General features: G+C 65.5%; 5 protein-coding genes across 5 annotated transcripts; 2 read left to right on the top strand and 3 right to left on the bottom strand.

The window, feature by feature from the left end:
* Nucleotides 1–783: 783 nt before the first annotated feature.
* Nucleotides 784–2,264, top strand: EMIHUDRAFT_115463 (hypothetical protein; the record flags this gene model as incomplete). Its single annotated transcript, XM_005777872.1, has 2 exons — nucleotides 784–1,903; nucleotides 1,987–2,264. 2 exons carry the CDS (start codon nucleotides 784–786, stop codon nucleotides 2,262–2,264), a joined length of 1,398 nt encoding a protein of 465 aa, XP_005777929.1.
* Nucleotides 2,265–2,490: 226 nt separating this feature from the next.
* EMIHUDRAFT_237608 (hypothetical protein) lies at nucleotides 2,491–2,904 on the bottom strand (the record flags this gene model as incomplete). The annotated part of the gene is made up of 1 exon (XM_005777871.1): nucleotides 2,491–2,904. One exon carries the CDS (start codon nucleotides 2,902–2,904, stop codon nucleotides 2,491–2,493), a length of 414 nt encoding a protein of 137 aa, XP_005777928.1.
* Nucleotides 2,905–6,178: 3,274 nt separating this feature from the next.
* On the bottom strand, nucleotides 6,179–7,115 carry EMIHUDRAFT_237607 (hypothetical protein; the record flags this gene model as incomplete). The annotated part of the gene is made up of 2 exons (XM_005777870.1): nucleotides 6,179–6,366; nucleotides 6,446–7,115. The coding sequence occupies 2 exons, from the start codon at nucleotides 7,113–7,115 to the stop codon at nucleotides 6,179–6,181; spliced, it is 858 nt and encodes a 285-aa protein (XP_005777927.1).
* A 2,065-nt stretch (nucleotides 7,116–9,180) lies between these two features.
* EMIHUDRAFT_46133 (hypothetical protein) lies at nucleotides 9,181–9,528 on the top strand (the record flags this gene model as incomplete). Its single annotated transcript, XM_005777869.1, has 1 exon — nucleotides 9,181–9,528. A coding segment is annotated over one exon (348 nt), but the record flags the coding sequence as incomplete, so codon positions are not given.
* A 938-nt stretch (nucleotides 9,529–10,466) lies between these two features.
* Nucleotides 10,467–10,875, bottom strand: EMIHUDRAFT_315296 (hypothetical protein; the record flags this gene model as incomplete). The annotated part of the gene is made up of 2 exons (XM_005777868.1): nucleotides 10,467–10,717; nucleotides 10,761–10,875. The coding sequence occupies 2 exons, from the start codon at nucleotides 10,873–10,875 to the stop codon at nucleotides 10,467–10,469; spliced, it is 366 nt and encodes a 121-aa protein (XP_005777925.1).
* Between the last annotated feature and the right edge of the window lie 4,736 nt (nucleotides 10,876–15,611).

Below are 15,611 nucleotides of genomic sequence, written 5' to 3'. Positions count from 1 at the left end.
TCCGCAGGTGCGGACGACTGCGCGGCCTTTTGCGCCAGACGCCAGACGTGGCTGATAGATTCTCGCTCCTGTGGGCAGTTCTCCGCATCCCGGGTAGAGCGAGCTCCCGAGGTGCTACCCGCTGCGCGCATTGGACTCCAAGTCGATACGAGCGCGCCGCGCGTGGAGCACGCGGCGCGCTCGCATCGATTCGCCACTTCCAGCGTGAGGTCGTGTGTAAATAGCTTCAAAGGAGGACCAAAAGGGATCTCTCTCCGTTCTACTAATGCCCTCAAAACAGGGACCTTTGGCAAAGGGGCTGGGAATGCTGCGCCGTCTCGCCCCGCCACCCCCCGCGCCGCCCGCGCCCGTCCGCCGTTCGACGACCACCAATAAAAGCCGTACCATTCATCGGGACGCGGGGGCTCTCTCGGCTACGGACGGCCTACGGGACCGGCCCCAGCTTCGGCTGAGGGCTGAGGTAGTGGTAGTGGTAGAGCGGCCCGACAAGCTGCCGAGCCCGAGGAAGGAGGTGGGGTCCTCACCCGCCGTCACCCCGGCGGCCCGCGCACGCACGCCGTCTGAGCCTAGCGCAGCGCGAACTCGCTCTGAGCCTAGCGCAGCGCGAGATTTGCGCAGCAACCCGGCCGGGCAACCCTTGAAAAAAAGTTATTATGGCGGGGCACTGCTGCCTGGCACTTCAAACCAAAAGAATTCCAGCAGCCCGCGCCCAAACACGCTGTCAAGGCCCCGCAAACACGCGGCGACAGGGTGGCATCCTGCCCCGGCGGATCAGTCCACCGCATGCTCCCATCCGCTCTCCTCTTCGCCTCGCTCGCCGCCGACGTGGAGCTGCTGCGCGGGAGCTCCGAGCAGCTCAAGGCGGTCTTCTTCTCGGGCGAGCCGTGGCTCGTCCACTGCGCCACGCGTGCCGAGCTCGCCGCCGCGGCCAAGGACGAAGGCGCGGAGGCGCTCCTCCCGGCGGTCGTCCGCGCGGCGGCGCCGCGGCTGCCGGACGAGGTCAGAGTGGGCGTGCTCGACTGCAGCAAGAAGCTGCCCTCGGGCAAGACGACGCTCCAGCGCTTCAAGCTCGACGGCTCGCTCTCGCCGACGCTCGTGCTCGTCGCAAACGGCCGCGCGCCGAGGCAGGTCACCTCCGCGCTCCTCTCCAAGCACGGCTCCTCGTCCGCCCTCTTTCCGACGCCGCGGCAGCAGGCGGCGGCGCTGGTGAGCTTCGTGGCCGCCGCCATCGAGCCGCGCGTCGCCACGCTCTCCAAGACGGAGCACCTGACCGCGCACTGCCTGCGCCGGAAGCTGTGCGCGGTGGTCATGTCCGACGGCGAGCTCAAGGGCGCCGCCGCGCGCACGCTGCAGCGGCTGCTCAAAGAGTATCGCGCCGTCTCGTTTGTGACGGTCAACACGGCGCGGTACGACTTTTCGCTCTCCAAGCTGATGCCCACCGCCGCCGACGGCGCGGCGGGAGGCAAGGACAAGGGAGGCAAGGACAAGGGAGGCAGGGACAAGGCCGAGCCGCGGCTGCTGGCGGTGCGGTCGTCCACCGTCGGCGGCGGCGACAAGAGCAGCAAGGAGAAGGGGCAGCAAAAGATGAGCGTGCTGGCAAAGGCGCACCGCGACGCATTCTCGCTCGAGCCGCTGCGTGCCTTCCTCGCGGACCACGTCGCGGAGGCGCTCGAGATGAAGCCGCTCCGCCGGCTGCCCCAAATCAAGTGGAGAAAGCAGGCGTCCGCCTCGGACGGCGGCGGCAGCGGTGGCGGAGGAGGCGGCGGCGGCGGCAAGAAGAGCGCCGCGTCCGGCAAAGCGGCGGGCGGGAGCAAGCGGCGCGGCGGGGAGGCGGGCGGCGGCCGCAAAGGCGGCGAGAGGCGCCGCGACGGCGGGCAGAGCTCCGCTGGAGGGGGGGGCGGAGGTGCAGGTGCAGGTGCAGGGGCGGCGCGGCATGCTCGGAGGGGTCGCTGGGGGTGCGTTCACGGCCCATCTCGCTGTGAATAGGCGGGGGCGCGGACTCGCGCGAGGCGGAGGCGCGCCGGAGACAGAGGATGGCGGAGGAGGAGGAGGAGTACCTGCGGGGCATGTTCGATGCGGAGGGGGGCGGGGAGGGGGCGGAGGAGGAGGAGGGGGCGGAGGAGGAGGAGGAGGAGGGGCTCGATTTCGACGACGAGGAGGAGGCGGGCGAGGAGGCGGACGGGGAGGGCGTCGGCGGGGGCGCCGAGTTTGGGTTCGAGGAGGAGGATGACGACGAGACAGGGAGCCTAAAGGAGGACTTGTGACGCGCTCTCTCCGCGCCATGCGGTGCACGTGCAGTCGCGGCCGTGGCTTGTGCTGCTGGTCAGTCGAAGGGCGCCGCGGCTCTTTGGTGTTTGCGTTCGTGCGCCAGCAGGGCCGCCAACGAGATGTTAACCTTCCTTGTGTGAGAAGCAGATCTCTTGTTTTCCGGGCTCTGCGCGTGTGTGTGTGAGAGAGATTTTTTTACCGCAGCAAGCAGGGGCACCTCTTTTATAACGTTTCGTATTCGACCTCGTGCACGAGCCGGCCGTCCACGTCCTCCTCCCGCCCCGCGATGGTGGCCGGCCAACCACAAGCCTTGCTCGCCCAGGATCTCGACGTGCGTTCCCGTCTCTCCACGATGGTGTGCCCCGCCTGCTTCGCCGTCTCGTCCACCCGCAGCCGCTCCCGCCGCTCCCTCTGGCCCTCCCTCGCCGTCGGAAGGGCGTAGTTCGGGCCGCTCTCCTCCACGCCGGCCAGCACGTCCGCGGCGCTCACCGCCTCGACGTCCGTCGCCTCCTCCGCCGCCGGCTCGGTCGAGCCGCCCGCCGCCTCCCGTCGTCGGCGCTGCCGCTCGCGCTCGTGGTGTGCTGCTCGGCGCTCGACGCCGCCGCCCTCGTGCACGCACGCCGCCTGCGGTGCCATCTCGCCGCAGGGCGAAGGCCAACCGCAAATTTGCACAAACTCCGAGACAAAGCCCCTTCGAACGCGCGAAAGCGCCGGCTTTCGAACCTCGGCGCCCGCCCTCTTTCTGGCCGCGTCCCTCCCCTGTCCAATCTTCTGCACTCCTCTTTTACATATAATCAGCCGAACGAAACACACACAGTTCACAGAAAACCCTCACAGGAGGCGGCCCGGGCGGCCCCCACGCCCCAGGAGGCAGGAGCGCGGCGCAGCTCGCCAGCGGCGGCGCACAGCCGACTAGGTCCAGCCCTGGGTGGCACGGGTTGTGACATTTGGCGATTCCGCGGCTTACTGGGCCCCTGAGCCGCTCCCCGTGTGCGATTCTTGTGGCCGAGGCATGGTACTGATAGTAAATGGTTCAGAACCGGCCAAACACAGGCTACCCTGGTACGGCCGCACACACGCGCCCGCCATAGAGCTCCTGGAGAGCGTGCGCGAGTGACGCGCTACAAGCCGCGAGAGTGGCATCAGAGGCAGGAACGACGTGCTCTTGCTGCACCGCAGCTGCACCAAGTGTGCTCGCAGTGTATGCCACGGCCGCCGCCTACGGCATTGCTCTCGTGCAGCTAGGCGACGCAGGTCCATCAGCAGGGCTCATCCAATGCGAGCGCACATTGTGCGTAGCCGCGGGCAGGTGGCAGTGCACAGCCGCACACCGGCGCTGTGGCGGCTCGAATGCTCCCGGCAGCAATGCTGGTCATTAACTTGCGCATTGGGGCCGCAGCAGACTGCTGCTGTGGCAGCAGCAGCAGCCTGCTGCTGCCTGATTCAGTCAAGCCAGCGGTGCAGCGAGGCGTGCAGAATTCGCGCGGTTTGGTACCTCGCTCCTGAGGCTGAGCGCGTTCAGACCCGGTGACCGGAGCTGGATGGTTCGATGGAGCTCGGCGAGCTCCATCGAACCATCCATGGCCGGACGGCGGAGCGTGAGGTGGCGAGCGGAGAGATGTACCGCAAGACGAGAAAAACACGGATCTGACGGATCGTATCATCAGTCCTTGCTTTGTCGTCGTTATTAGTCGCTCCAGCTCATGTACCGCCGCTCTCTCTCCCACCGCTCTCTCCGTCGAGTCCATCTTCTCAAGTCGTTTGCTCATTTTTTGTGCAGATGGTGTCGGCATGCATCCCGCGTGGCTTGCGCCCTCGCCGCATCGCCTCCGTGCCTCTCCCGCTTGATTACCTTTGTTAATTTTGCGTGGTGCCACAGTGCCTTGTGGATTCTGCGCTGTTCTGCGTCCCCGATGACGCGGTTTGCGCCGTTGTACATGCACTTGAGGCAAACCCCACTTTGGGACCTATTTGAGGCGGTGTGGCGGCACTCATAGGGCACGGGAAGCTCTCCCGCCGCATCTGCGTGGCCCGCCCGAGCCGCGGGGAACGGCGCGCGCCCCTCCCGGCGGAGCTGGGTGCGGCAGACGGGCCCATGGGTCGGTTCCGGGCCGATTTGGGGACGTTCTGTGTAGTTCTGGGTCAAAATCGAGCTACACAGTTAAAATTCTCGCCCCCACGGATGGTACTTTTTGATTTTTCTAGCCACGATCCTCGCCCGGGCCCGTGGGGCCATGGGAACCCCCTCGGATTGTACAGCACCCTCCACTAGCCACAACCGCGGGCCCTCAACCGGGTATCGGTGTCGCGGCAAAATAGCCTTCAGACGCGGTCTCGTCGTTATAACTCGGCCAATCTGGCCCCTCTGACACACGTTTTGCTTTGGGACGCACCGCAGCACGGCGGAGTCGAGATCCGGCGCGCAAACATCAAAAGTACCACGAATCGGGCCCGGCTAGACCTGCCACCGGAGGCGCGCAAAATGTGGAGGCGATTTTGTGGTGGTAAAGCGCAAGATGGCCAGAACGGGGCGCCGCGCGCTCGGGAGCGCTCGCCACTCGCAGGCCAACTCCTCCCCAGCACGGTGCGTGCGTGCGCTGAGGTTGAACTCGATGCCGCGACTTCACAGCCTCCGCCGTGAAGCGTCCAGCACGCCGAGGGCGGACGCTTTTCGGCGCCATGGTTTTGGCGCAGCGCTCGCCGGCTGTCATCCCAGTCCATGGTCGCTCCACAACGATTCCCAGGCGTGCCCGCACGCTCCTCAGGGGAGTGGGCACGCCTCTTGCTATCCTGAAGCGCGCGTCAAGCCCGCTCGACCGTGAGCTTGCTCAGCGAACAGTTTTTCAACAGACGTTGAGCGACGGGCGTGAATCTCCCACACTCGCCAACTCCTGACTGAGCAGGCCTAGTACCCACGTGATAGCCCCACTGATCCATCCCATGCGATCAGGCGCCGCTCGGACCCCATCTTCGAGCAGGATTCCTCGCGGCAACACAACTCGGCGCTCTCGATGTGCGCGCTAGGCAGTCTCGACGCCGATTTCTGCCGAGCGTGCACGACTCGTAGGCGTACCGGCGTGCCGCTGGCATACTACGCGACGGTGGAGGCGCGTGGGCTTGCTCATAAGGCATGCATCTGTCGGAGAGTGTGCCGCAAGACCTGATGTGCCTCCGCTCCAGGTGTGTGGCAGTTCGATTGATCCCGCCCAGCGACCTCTACGTGACGATTGAGGACTGCTCTTCCCCTTCGGCCGAGCCTCCAGTCCCTGCCACCGTGCACTGGCGCCAGCGAGCTGCATTTACATCCCGCACGCGCGATCGGCAGTCGAGTTACAACCCGCAGCTGTGCTGTGTGCGCGCGCACTCGAAACGTGGTTCGGCGATCTCTCGGCGACCACTCGTCGACTCGCGCTCAGACGCGAGGTGCGTGCTCGCCTGCCTCCCCCGGGAAGGACACGGCCATTTTCAGCGAGATCTGTGGAATCATCCTCACCACCCTGTCCTCACGCCACCCAACCCGTCCCGCTGCTGCCATGCTGGGACATGAGTGCAATATTTGTGCTGCCCTCGCCATCCGACGCGTGTGCTCCGCTCCCCACAGGCGAGGATCGCCGTCGCGCACCAACACGCTTCGTCTGGGAGGCGCGCGGCGCGACCCGCGTTGCGAGAGCGTCGGCGGAGCCCGCGTGCCGGCCCTCTCCGGGACCGCCGCCGGGGCCCAGAGGGCGCAGATTCGGCCCCCCAGGGTCAAAGAGGGCGGTTCTGACACCGCCAAGCGGTGCTTTCGTAGACCCACGAGCTCGCGTTCATCCCTTCAAAAATATGTATTTACCCGCAGTTTGCCTCAAATGTACATGTCTTTGTGACTCGTCTGGAAAACGGCATCAATTTTGGCGAATGGGAATGCGATTCACACATCGGGCAGGGGCCTGTAGTAGCCCTCGATCCCACCGCGGCCCTTGCCCGTGTCGAGGGAGTAGTCGTAGCATGACATGGTGAAGCACCTTTTCGGCGCGGCCGCCTCCGCCTCCCTCCGTGCCTGCTCGGCCCGCGCCTCGCCGACGCCGCGAATCGCCGCCTGCGCCCCGGAGTGCCAGGCTGAGAGCTGGGCCGGTGTGAGGGGGCTCTCGGCCGGGGCGCGCCTTGAGCCGCTGGCGAGAGCGAAGATCGCTCAGACGGGTGGCCTGCTGTTGCATCTGCGGCATCGCCGACATCGCCTGCGCGCGCGGCACGGACCCCAACGCGGCGCGCGCCTGCCGGCTCGCCGCCGACAGGGCGGCCGGGTCGGCCGATGCGAGCGCGTCTGCCGTCGCGAGCGCAGCAGTCTCGAATGCGGGCAGCGGCGGCAAGCAGATGGCCTCCTCGTTGCGGACGACAGCACTCAGCAGCGGCCTCGCCACCCGCGCCGCCGCCGCCACGCTGGCGGGGTCGACCGAGGCGGCGGCGGTGTCCCACGCGGAGGCCGCCACACGCAGGGCGTCGGTGGGCGGCAGCGGCACGTTGCAGCTCGAGGAGCGGGCCACGTCTGCATACGCACTCTTCCACGAGGCGGCCGCGGCGTCGAGTCGTTCGGGCGGGATGGAGAGCAGCGCGTCGGACAGCTTCTCGGCGGTGCGTGCCACCTCCAGCGGCGAAGCGGCCGCGAATAGCGCCGCGGCCTGCACGGCGAAGGGCCCTGCTGCGTCGGCTCGCACTGACGCAACCACTGGGTAGGCGGCGTCGGCCACCTCGAGCACGGCCTGGCGCATCGGTTGCGAGATGGCGACGGCGGGTGGCGTGCAGGCAGAGGATGCGAGCAGAATGGCGGCGGCGGCGTGGGCCGCTGCGCCGGCAGAGAGGAGCTTCATTTCGCGCTCCCCGAGTTCTTGTGGGGTGAGCAGGTTCTAGCGCGTTGCGTACGGTACTGCCCTCGATTGACACTCGCCCACCACGACTCGGAGAATCGTAGAATTCTTTTTCTCGATGCACGCCTTCATTGCCGAGAGAGAGAGAGAGAGAGTCAGGGGCAGTAGGTGGGCGAGCTTCAAGCGCGCTCATCTCGATCGTCAAGGCGTCGCTACGCGCGGTCTTCCGCGGGGGGAGCTTCGTCGACGGGTGCGGGACCGTGACAGTGTTCTGACAACGTTCTGACAGCGCAAAATCCTCCCCTCTCTTCACAGCTCAGGGGCTCTGACATTCCCAGTTGCGCGACACTCTCACGTTGAGGCGTAGGCCCTGTTCTGACACAAACTTGGTCCCCGTTCTGACACAAACTTCCCTTTTCAACTTCGAGTCCAAGTTCGCTGTTCTGACAATCTGTTCTGACAGAGTTAAGGTCCCTCGGTCGGGCCAGTTCGGGGGGGCAAACCCAGCCCGCCCCCTAGAACCCCGGGTAAGGCCCAGGTGTGGCCTAGGGCATCAGAAGGGACCAAGAGGAGTCCAGTCTGAGCCATAGAGCCCATGTCTTTGCTCCCGAAGGTCGCGTTCAAATGCCCGGAACGGCCGTCTCAGTCAGTGGTGTCCGGCCGGCGCGATCACCGAGCTGTGACGCTCAGGGAAACCCGATGAGGTACTGGTTTCTTTGCCCAAGATCAGCCGAGCAAGGTTCGAGGTTTGGGGAGAATCCCCCGTTTGTCAAAGCGACCTGTGTTCAGGCAGTCAGTCACAATGCTTCTCGTGGCCTTCCTGGCGCTGCCGGGCTCCGCGTACGACAAGGCCGTTTGCTTTACGCCCTGCGTGCCGCCGGGCGGCGTCAACACAGTCTGCAAAGACTTCCTCGAGGAACTGACATGCTCGAGGTCGACGGCAGTGCTTGGCTGCCGGTGCGGCGGCTGCTGCTTCGACGCTGTCGAGCCGGCCGTTTGCCAGCGCACGTGCGCGCTGTCCACGTGTATCGGCTTGAGCGGCCTCTTCAGCTGCACGGAGTCTGCCACGGTGCTGGGCTGTGACTGTCAGGGCTGCTGCTTTGAAACCGTGGCCGCCAGCCCAGCTGCCGCCTCCTACCGTGCTATGTGGGCTGCTGCGAGTGGTGTGGGCAGCACTGCGGCAGCGAGTCCAGCGGCCGCGACTGCAGCTGTGGCTGGCGGCGGCGGCGGCGGCGGCGGCGGCATGGCTGCAGCGGCAGCCACTGCGGCTCCAGCTTTCTCTGGCGGATGCCAGTCTCCTTGCCTCGGCAAGACGTGCGAGGACTACTACACCATCATGTCGTGCGGCGAGATGAATGCCCTCAACGCGGTTGCTTCGGACTGTGACTGCGCTCGCTGCTGCCAAGTTGTCGCGCCTCCGCCTCCGCCGCCGCTTGCGTGCAACACGGCCTGTGGGAAAACCACCTGCGCGGCGCTGTCTCGGACGACAACTTGTGCGACGCTCGCACTGATCGGATGCGCCTGCCACGGGTGCTGCTCCGACAAGGTCTTCACGGCGGCGGCTCCTCTGCCGTCCTCGGCGCCGCCACCTATCCCGACGTCGCCTGCCCGGTTGCTCCTGCGCGGTCCTGTCTCCGCCTCCATGGGGGAATGGCTTCCGCCCAACAGTGTGGGCGGCGGACGCAGGAGCAGCAAGCAGGGCGCGTGTGCAGGTTCCGCGGTGACGCGGAAGCACCAGTGGCGGCGCCCAGCTAAGGACTTCGTAGGCACCGCGCCGCTCGAGGCCTGCAAAGCCGAGTGTTCTCGCGATCCGTCGTGCGGCGCAATTGAGACAGTGCAGCGGTCGGGCGCGAGCGGCGGCACCGAGCACGAGTGCTACTTCATCGACGTGTACAGTTACACGTCCCGCGCTGCCGCCGCCGTGACGCACGTGGTGCCGCGTCCGGACGGCCCTTCCTGCTTTCTCAAGCCCACCTACGCAGCGGCGCTCGACCGGTGCCCAAAGCCGTCGCCCGATTGCGCATGCTGCTTCCTTGCCGGCCCACAGGCCGACTTTAGCAGCACCGGCAACTTTCAGTGTGAGGACCTCGCGTTCGGCGATCTGCGCGGGCTCGATATGTGGAAGGCGAACTTTGAGGGCGTGGAGATGACTTGCGCTGCATTCGACGACGCGCGCCTTCTCGAAACGACTTTCAAGGACGCCGTGGCGGCGAGGGCGAGCTTCGTGCGCGCGAAGCTAGACCGGAGCGATTTTGACCAGACCGTGCTGCCGCACGCGAACTTCTCGGGGGCGACTCTGCGCGAGGCGAAGCTCGAGCAAGCCAACTTGCGGCACGCCACTTTCGACGGGGCAGACCTCTCGCGGACCAGCTTCGTCGAGAGCGACCTCAGCCACGCGACTTTCTTCGGAGCGGTCGGGGTGGCGACCGCACAGTTCGACCGTGCGCTCGGCTTGAACACGGCGAAGGGTCTCAGCCGCACGACACTGGCCGCGGCGCTCGTACAGGGTTGACCCCTACCTTCGGCTATTAGTTAAACGGTTCGTTGCCACACGTCGCCGCCAACCGTCTGCTCGTATACAGGTTAGATGAAGGAGGCGACTGCAAAGAAATCGTGTCTGCTCGACGTACAGGGTGAGAGAGACGTACAGGGGTTCTCAGGTTTAGCCCCTACGGCTATTGAAACACGAAAAAGGGCGTAGGGCCGCTCCTATAATATAAAGTATTGAAACACGAAAAAGGGCCGCACGCGCCGGGGCATGGTCCACATGGATGTTCGTCTGACGTCTCGTGTTGGCATGTTGTGCGAGTACGGCTCTAAAGCCGTACGTCAGTATAGGGGATGGGACAAAAGCGTCGAAAATGTCCCTGAAGAGCGAGGTCATGGCTGACGCGCGCGAGACGTCGGCGGACTACCGGCTGACGGCCTGGCGGCCGAGCGCAAGCGGGCGGAGGCGGAGGTTATTCTTGTAGTATAGTAAGGTGTTGCGTAGGAGCGGTACGTATTCTCGTATCACTAGCTCCGAGTAGAGGGGGCGCTCCGCAGCTAGGGCAAACCCAAAGCGCAGACCAACCCTCGGAGAGTATTGCTGTGTTACTAGCTCCGAGTAGAGGGGGCGTTCTGCAGTTAAGCTAGGGGAAACCCGGTACACGGAACCAACCCTCGGAGACCCGTGTTATGGCCCTGCGACCGCGCACCCCCCAGGGCTAGGGATCTCTTGCCCGCAACCCGATGCCGAGCGTCTGGCCAACTGGGTGCTGCGTGCTCGTGGTGAGCTGTGGCGGCGGTCGAAGTTCGCCCAGATTCGGTGACGAGCGCCGGACGATAGTAGTGTCTCTGTTCGCCCTGTGCATGTCAGGCCAGGCTGCAGCAGGGCACTACCATCGTGCTGCCCTGTTGCAGCCTGACTTTGCCCACTGTGCACAGTCGCCAGAGCACCACCACCGCCCGGCATCGTGTCACGGCGAGCTCCTTCTGCGCCCGCTCGCGAGGCTCTCGCGCTGGCACACTTTGGCCATCTGCTGCTCGCGTTCGGCGAGCTCTTCTCCGCATTCCTGCCACGGTGCCGTCACCACACACCTTCTGGCCGGCCTGAGCCGCGCGGACTCGCCGGCGGGGGCAACGTGTCGACCTCTCTCTCTGGTGCACCACGGGCCGCGACGGCCTGCGAGCAGCTGGCGCGAGGAGGCAGTGTGCCGGCACAGTCGAGCCGGAGCATCGGGTTCTTGATGCTTGTGGGGTCGAGTTTGACCTTATGTGGCATAATATGCAACAATAAGGCTCTGCTATCTCCCGGCTTTTTGAGATATGATCCCTCAAAGTCGAATTATGGTTTACTGGTGACCATAGTACCGTCTGTCGTGTTTGCGTTTCTTCAAACGAAACACTTTAAAGTCTCGACAATCACTAAGCTGCTTATGTGGCACCGCAGAGGCTCCCTTGGGGATGCCTGAGGCCACCCCAACCACTCACGAAGCCGTACGTGGACGAATTCAAATCTACTTTTTCCGTTTACCTTTACCTACACTAAGCGAGTATGTTTGTTCGCACGGAACGCCCGCGACAGCGAAGCCCGCGCCGCGCGCGGCACCACCGCCGACTCTACCTCCGACCCCAGGGCCTAGGCGGCCCGCCATGAAATCTAGCCGTGTGTGCTGGCGTCCGGGTCCTAGCGGGTTTTCACGTAACAAGTACACACGGAAAGGTAATTTGGGGAGATCTTTTGTTGGATGTGATCTGTTGTGAGGAGGAGTCGGTCAGTCAGACGTACACACGTCCTTGCACGGACGACGGGTCCACACGCACACACACGCTGCGCACGATTGGCTTGAGAGCCGACATGAGACACACTTTCACCGGCCGTCCGTATCTGGCTGGTTGGTACGTGGTATCTGGTATCATGCTCATGGTGCATGGAGTCTAACGGTATTTATTCGCGCTGTGAGCACAAAGTAAAAAAAAAATCTGGCAGCTCTGCATGTTTCTTGATTGATGGCGGTGACGCGCCTGGCGACGAACGAACGAGCGAACGACGCACGCACTTCGTAAAGCACTTGGAAGTCCACCACCCTCGCCCAGGGATCAACGCTGTCTTAAGGTCCGACAGGTTCGGCACCGGGCACCGCCTCGGTATGCAAAATGCGTCTGCGGGCGGACCCTCCCAGACGACAGATCACTTGGAAGTTCGGGGACCGACTTTTAACGCCGTGATAGGCCAGAGGTTCCTAAAACCCGGCCGCTTGGGCGGGCGCGAACGCTCAAGCCTACTTGCAGCGTGTGTCAAATCGCGCGACATGGCCCTCGCAGCGAACCAGAGCACCGCGAACTTCACCTACCCCTCGGAGCACGGACCCTACTGTCCCAGCGGAGGCGCACCGCCCCCACCCCGTTCGGCGCGAGAGCCCCATTTTACTGACGTACAGTCACGCCGTGTTGGACAGCTGCAGCTGAAACCCAGCCAGCCCCCCGCGAGCAGCGAGCCCGGCACCACGCCGCTGCCGCGCGCAGCGCGCCCGCCGCCACGCCAGTCGTCACGTGCGCCCACGCTGTGTCGGCCATGGCTCTCTCAGGCGCTTCCTACCTCTTGCCCGTCGACACCAGCGCAATTGGAGACCGGCTGCTGGGCGAGGGAGGCGCGATCCAGCCCGTGATCCACGCAGCGCTTCATGAGCCGGCACTCGAGGACTCGGAGGTCCGGTCGGCAGTGCGGGCCTACATCGTAGACATGGCGCCGGTCTGGGCGCCCTCCCTCGGCTTCGCGCTGTTGATGCTCGTGTTGGTGACTCCACTCTACATTGCCCGCTGTTGCGCGCACCGCTGCTGCACTCCCCGCGAGGTCTCTGCGTGCCCGCCACGTTGGACCTACGGGCCAAAGTGCGCCGTCGCGACTTGGGTGGCATTTGGCTTGCTCTCCGTCTCGCTGTGCGCCTGCGCGTTGGTCGGTGTGCTCGCGGCTGCTGACCTCTACTCGAGCATCGATCAGGTCGAGTGCACCGTCGACTACGTCATCGACCTGATGGAAAATTACTTCACGCAGCTCAGCACGAATGCCGACGCGCTGGCCACGTCCCTGAATGCAACGTCGACGGCGATCTACGCGCGAGTAAACGGCGTAGAGTGCTCGCCAGAGGCGATGGGCTCCGCAGTCGTCGATGCCTGCCGGCACGTGACGACCGCCTGGCAGGCGATGGGCGACATAGACGGCTACCTGAACGCAGGCGCAGAGGCGCCTCCCTTCGACAGCCTCGACAAACCCGACGCACCGGGCGACGTCGACGTTGGGAGCGGCGATCCGGGCGTGGCAGCGAACGTCCTCTACTCCCGCCTGCACGACGCCTATTCAGCCCTCGATGTGGCCTGTGAGGAGGCGGCAAACAGCACTGGCGAGGTCACGGGCGTGTCGGACGCCCTTGTCGATGGGGCGACCGACCTCGCACACCAGCTGAACCGCATGAGCGTGGCGATGCGGCAGCTGGGAGGTCTCGCAGACGAGTTTTACGCAGACGTTCACGACTATGGAGAGTGGGTGGACGGCCGTCTGGACCGCTTACCATCTGGCAACTGGCCTGCGGGCGTCGCTGTTGCCGCCTTTTTTTCGCCGCTGCTGCTTGCGCCACTCGCTTGCCTATGCGCGCCGATGCTCTCCCGCCCGGGCAGCCGCGGCCATTCCGCCGCCGTGCAGTGCATTGGCGTCTCCTGGGCGCTGGGGACCTTCTTCTGCTTCGTGTTCCTCTTCCTTGGCGCCGTGCTCTGGGGCGTCTCTCACAGCCTCAGCGACACGCTTGGGTGGCTGTACACGACGCCTTCCGAGTGCGCCAGCACGTAGGAGTCTCGAGGGGCAGCGGACCCCTATTTACGCGCTAATCGGCTCCTAGGTTTGCTTGGACCTTCAACCAGACGAAGGTCTGCCGCGGCGTGGTGCCGACGCAGCTGAGCCCCGACCTCATGCTCTCCGACGATCTTGACGTTGCCGTTCCCCAGTACTGCTTAGCGATCTCCCATATCCTCAACGGTTGCTGGTCCGGGGTCGACCTCCTGTCGACGGCTCTGGGGATGCTCGCTCCGGATATCCCCTACTCCACATTTGCCAACAGGCTCACCGGGGATTGCTCAACCTGCCTGCCACGCGTCGTCGCCGAACTCTCCAACGCGAGCGCTTCGCTACGGCTCACCAACCTCTCGAGCGGGGCGAGCGCCTCGGTGGAGGGCATCACCGCCACAGCATTCGGCGAGTTGTCGTTCTCGGACGCCGAGGCGATAAATGCGGCGCTCGCCGTCGTCCGTGAGCAGACTTCAGAGGCGAGGTCCATCCTCGGCCAGCTCTGCCCTGCCGACGAGGCCTTCCTCAACGCGGCCATCGTCCAGGCCAGCTAGTAGTGGACATCCGCCCAGCGATGGCCCACACTGTGGCTCAGTCCCCTACTTTGCACCAGCAGGTGCCGTCTCTGCTCAACCTGCTGTATCGTGTTGGCGAGTGCCGGTGGGTAAGGGTGGCGTGGGAGGACATGATCGCAGCGATCGAGGAGATCAACGAGTTCATCGTGATCCTCGCGTCGGCAGGGCTGCTCGGCTGCGGCTTCCTCTACCTCCTCTACATCCCGTCCGCCATTGGAATTCAGGTTGGCAAGGGCGGCGTCGGGCTCGAGCCCGGCTGCCCGCGCCGCTGCCGGCCAAACTGCTGCGGCTGTCGCGATGAAGCTGCCTCATCGCGCGACGCGACTGGGGCCCGCCAGCGTGCCAGTCGGAGCCAGCAGGGCCATCCAAGCAGCCGCTTTGCGCCCGGCGGTGTGCGCGAGGAGCCTGGCCAAGCGGATCCGTTCCCGACCGAGGCTGGTGGCGCCGGTGCTGGCTACGGCGTCGTCAGCAACCAGGGAGGGAAGAAGCGCCGCATGGGAGGCCTGCGGCGCGGGCCTGCCAAAGAGACGGAGATGGTCACCACGGGGGCGGGCGCCTTTGACGCCCGCTTCCTCGCCGTCTGACGACTCTGAGCCCTGGATTGTAATGCGTGGGAACTATGTCGTATGTCTATGTGGTCCGCACACACGGATGCTACAGTCAGGGTTGACGGGTGCAGGCACAACAGACGGCCACCCACCGCTGGTCTACTTCCGGGCTGCTACTGATAGAGACGGTCATTGAGACGCGAGCCCCAAGCCCGCCCGCCCGCCAAGCGCAAGCCCGCCCGCCCGCCCGCCCGCGGCCCGCCGGCACACCACAAGTGTGGGCAAAGGGCCAAAAAAAGAAAATGCCATCCGGCTTACATTTACCCCTGCGTTCTCGCACATGGAGTGCGAGGCTTCTCGACTGTTGCCAGCCCAAACTGTCACTCCCCTTTCTCCCGGCCGGGGTGGGGCGCGCGCGGGGGCGGCGGGTGTCAGTGCCAGTGCGGGATGTCTGTGGCACTACTCTGCGGCGGCGGCGCGAGGTGCGGCCGCAGCGCCGCCTCCGCCTCTGCGGGCGGGAGGAAGGCGCAGCCGAGCAGCATGTCGAGCATCGGGGCGTCGACCTGGGTGCCGCGCGGCTCGAGCGCGGAGCGCACCTGCGGCGCAGCACACGCGTCAGGCCCCTCCCGCAGCCAGGCGCCCCCGCGCGGGGCCGCGGTGGCGGCGCGGCGCGCGCGCACCAGGTGGTCGTGCAGCTGCGACACGAAGGGGACGAGCTCCGACATGTCGTGCAGCGTGCGCAGCGCGAGCAGAGGACGCCTCCGCCCGTCCGCCGCCGGCGCGAGGAGGCCGCCTGCTCGCGGGCGTGGCGAGCTCCAGTGAGTGCTAACGGGCCGCTCCTCCGCGTGGCGGGCCGGGCACCTCCCCCCCCCCCCCCTTCCCATCACACACACACACACACACACACACACACACACACACACACACACACACACACACACACACACACACACACACACACACACACACACACACACACGCGCGCGCGCGCGCGCGTGAGGGCGAGAGCGGGAGGCGAGAACGGCGGCGAGGGGTGGGCGGCGAGGGGCGGGCGGCG

The sequence above is a fragment of the Emiliania huxleyi genome (assembly GCF_000372725.1).
Source record: "Emiliania huxleyi CCMP1516 unplaced genomic scaffold EMIHUscaffold_253, whole genome shotgun sequence".
In the NCBI taxonomy this organism is placed as follows: Eukaryota; Haptophyta; order Isochrysidales; family Noelaerhabdaceae; genus Emiliania; species Emiliania huxleyi.
The sequence above is the reverse complement of the archived record's forward strand: the minus strand, read 5'-3'. Positions and strand labels throughout refer to the sequence as shown.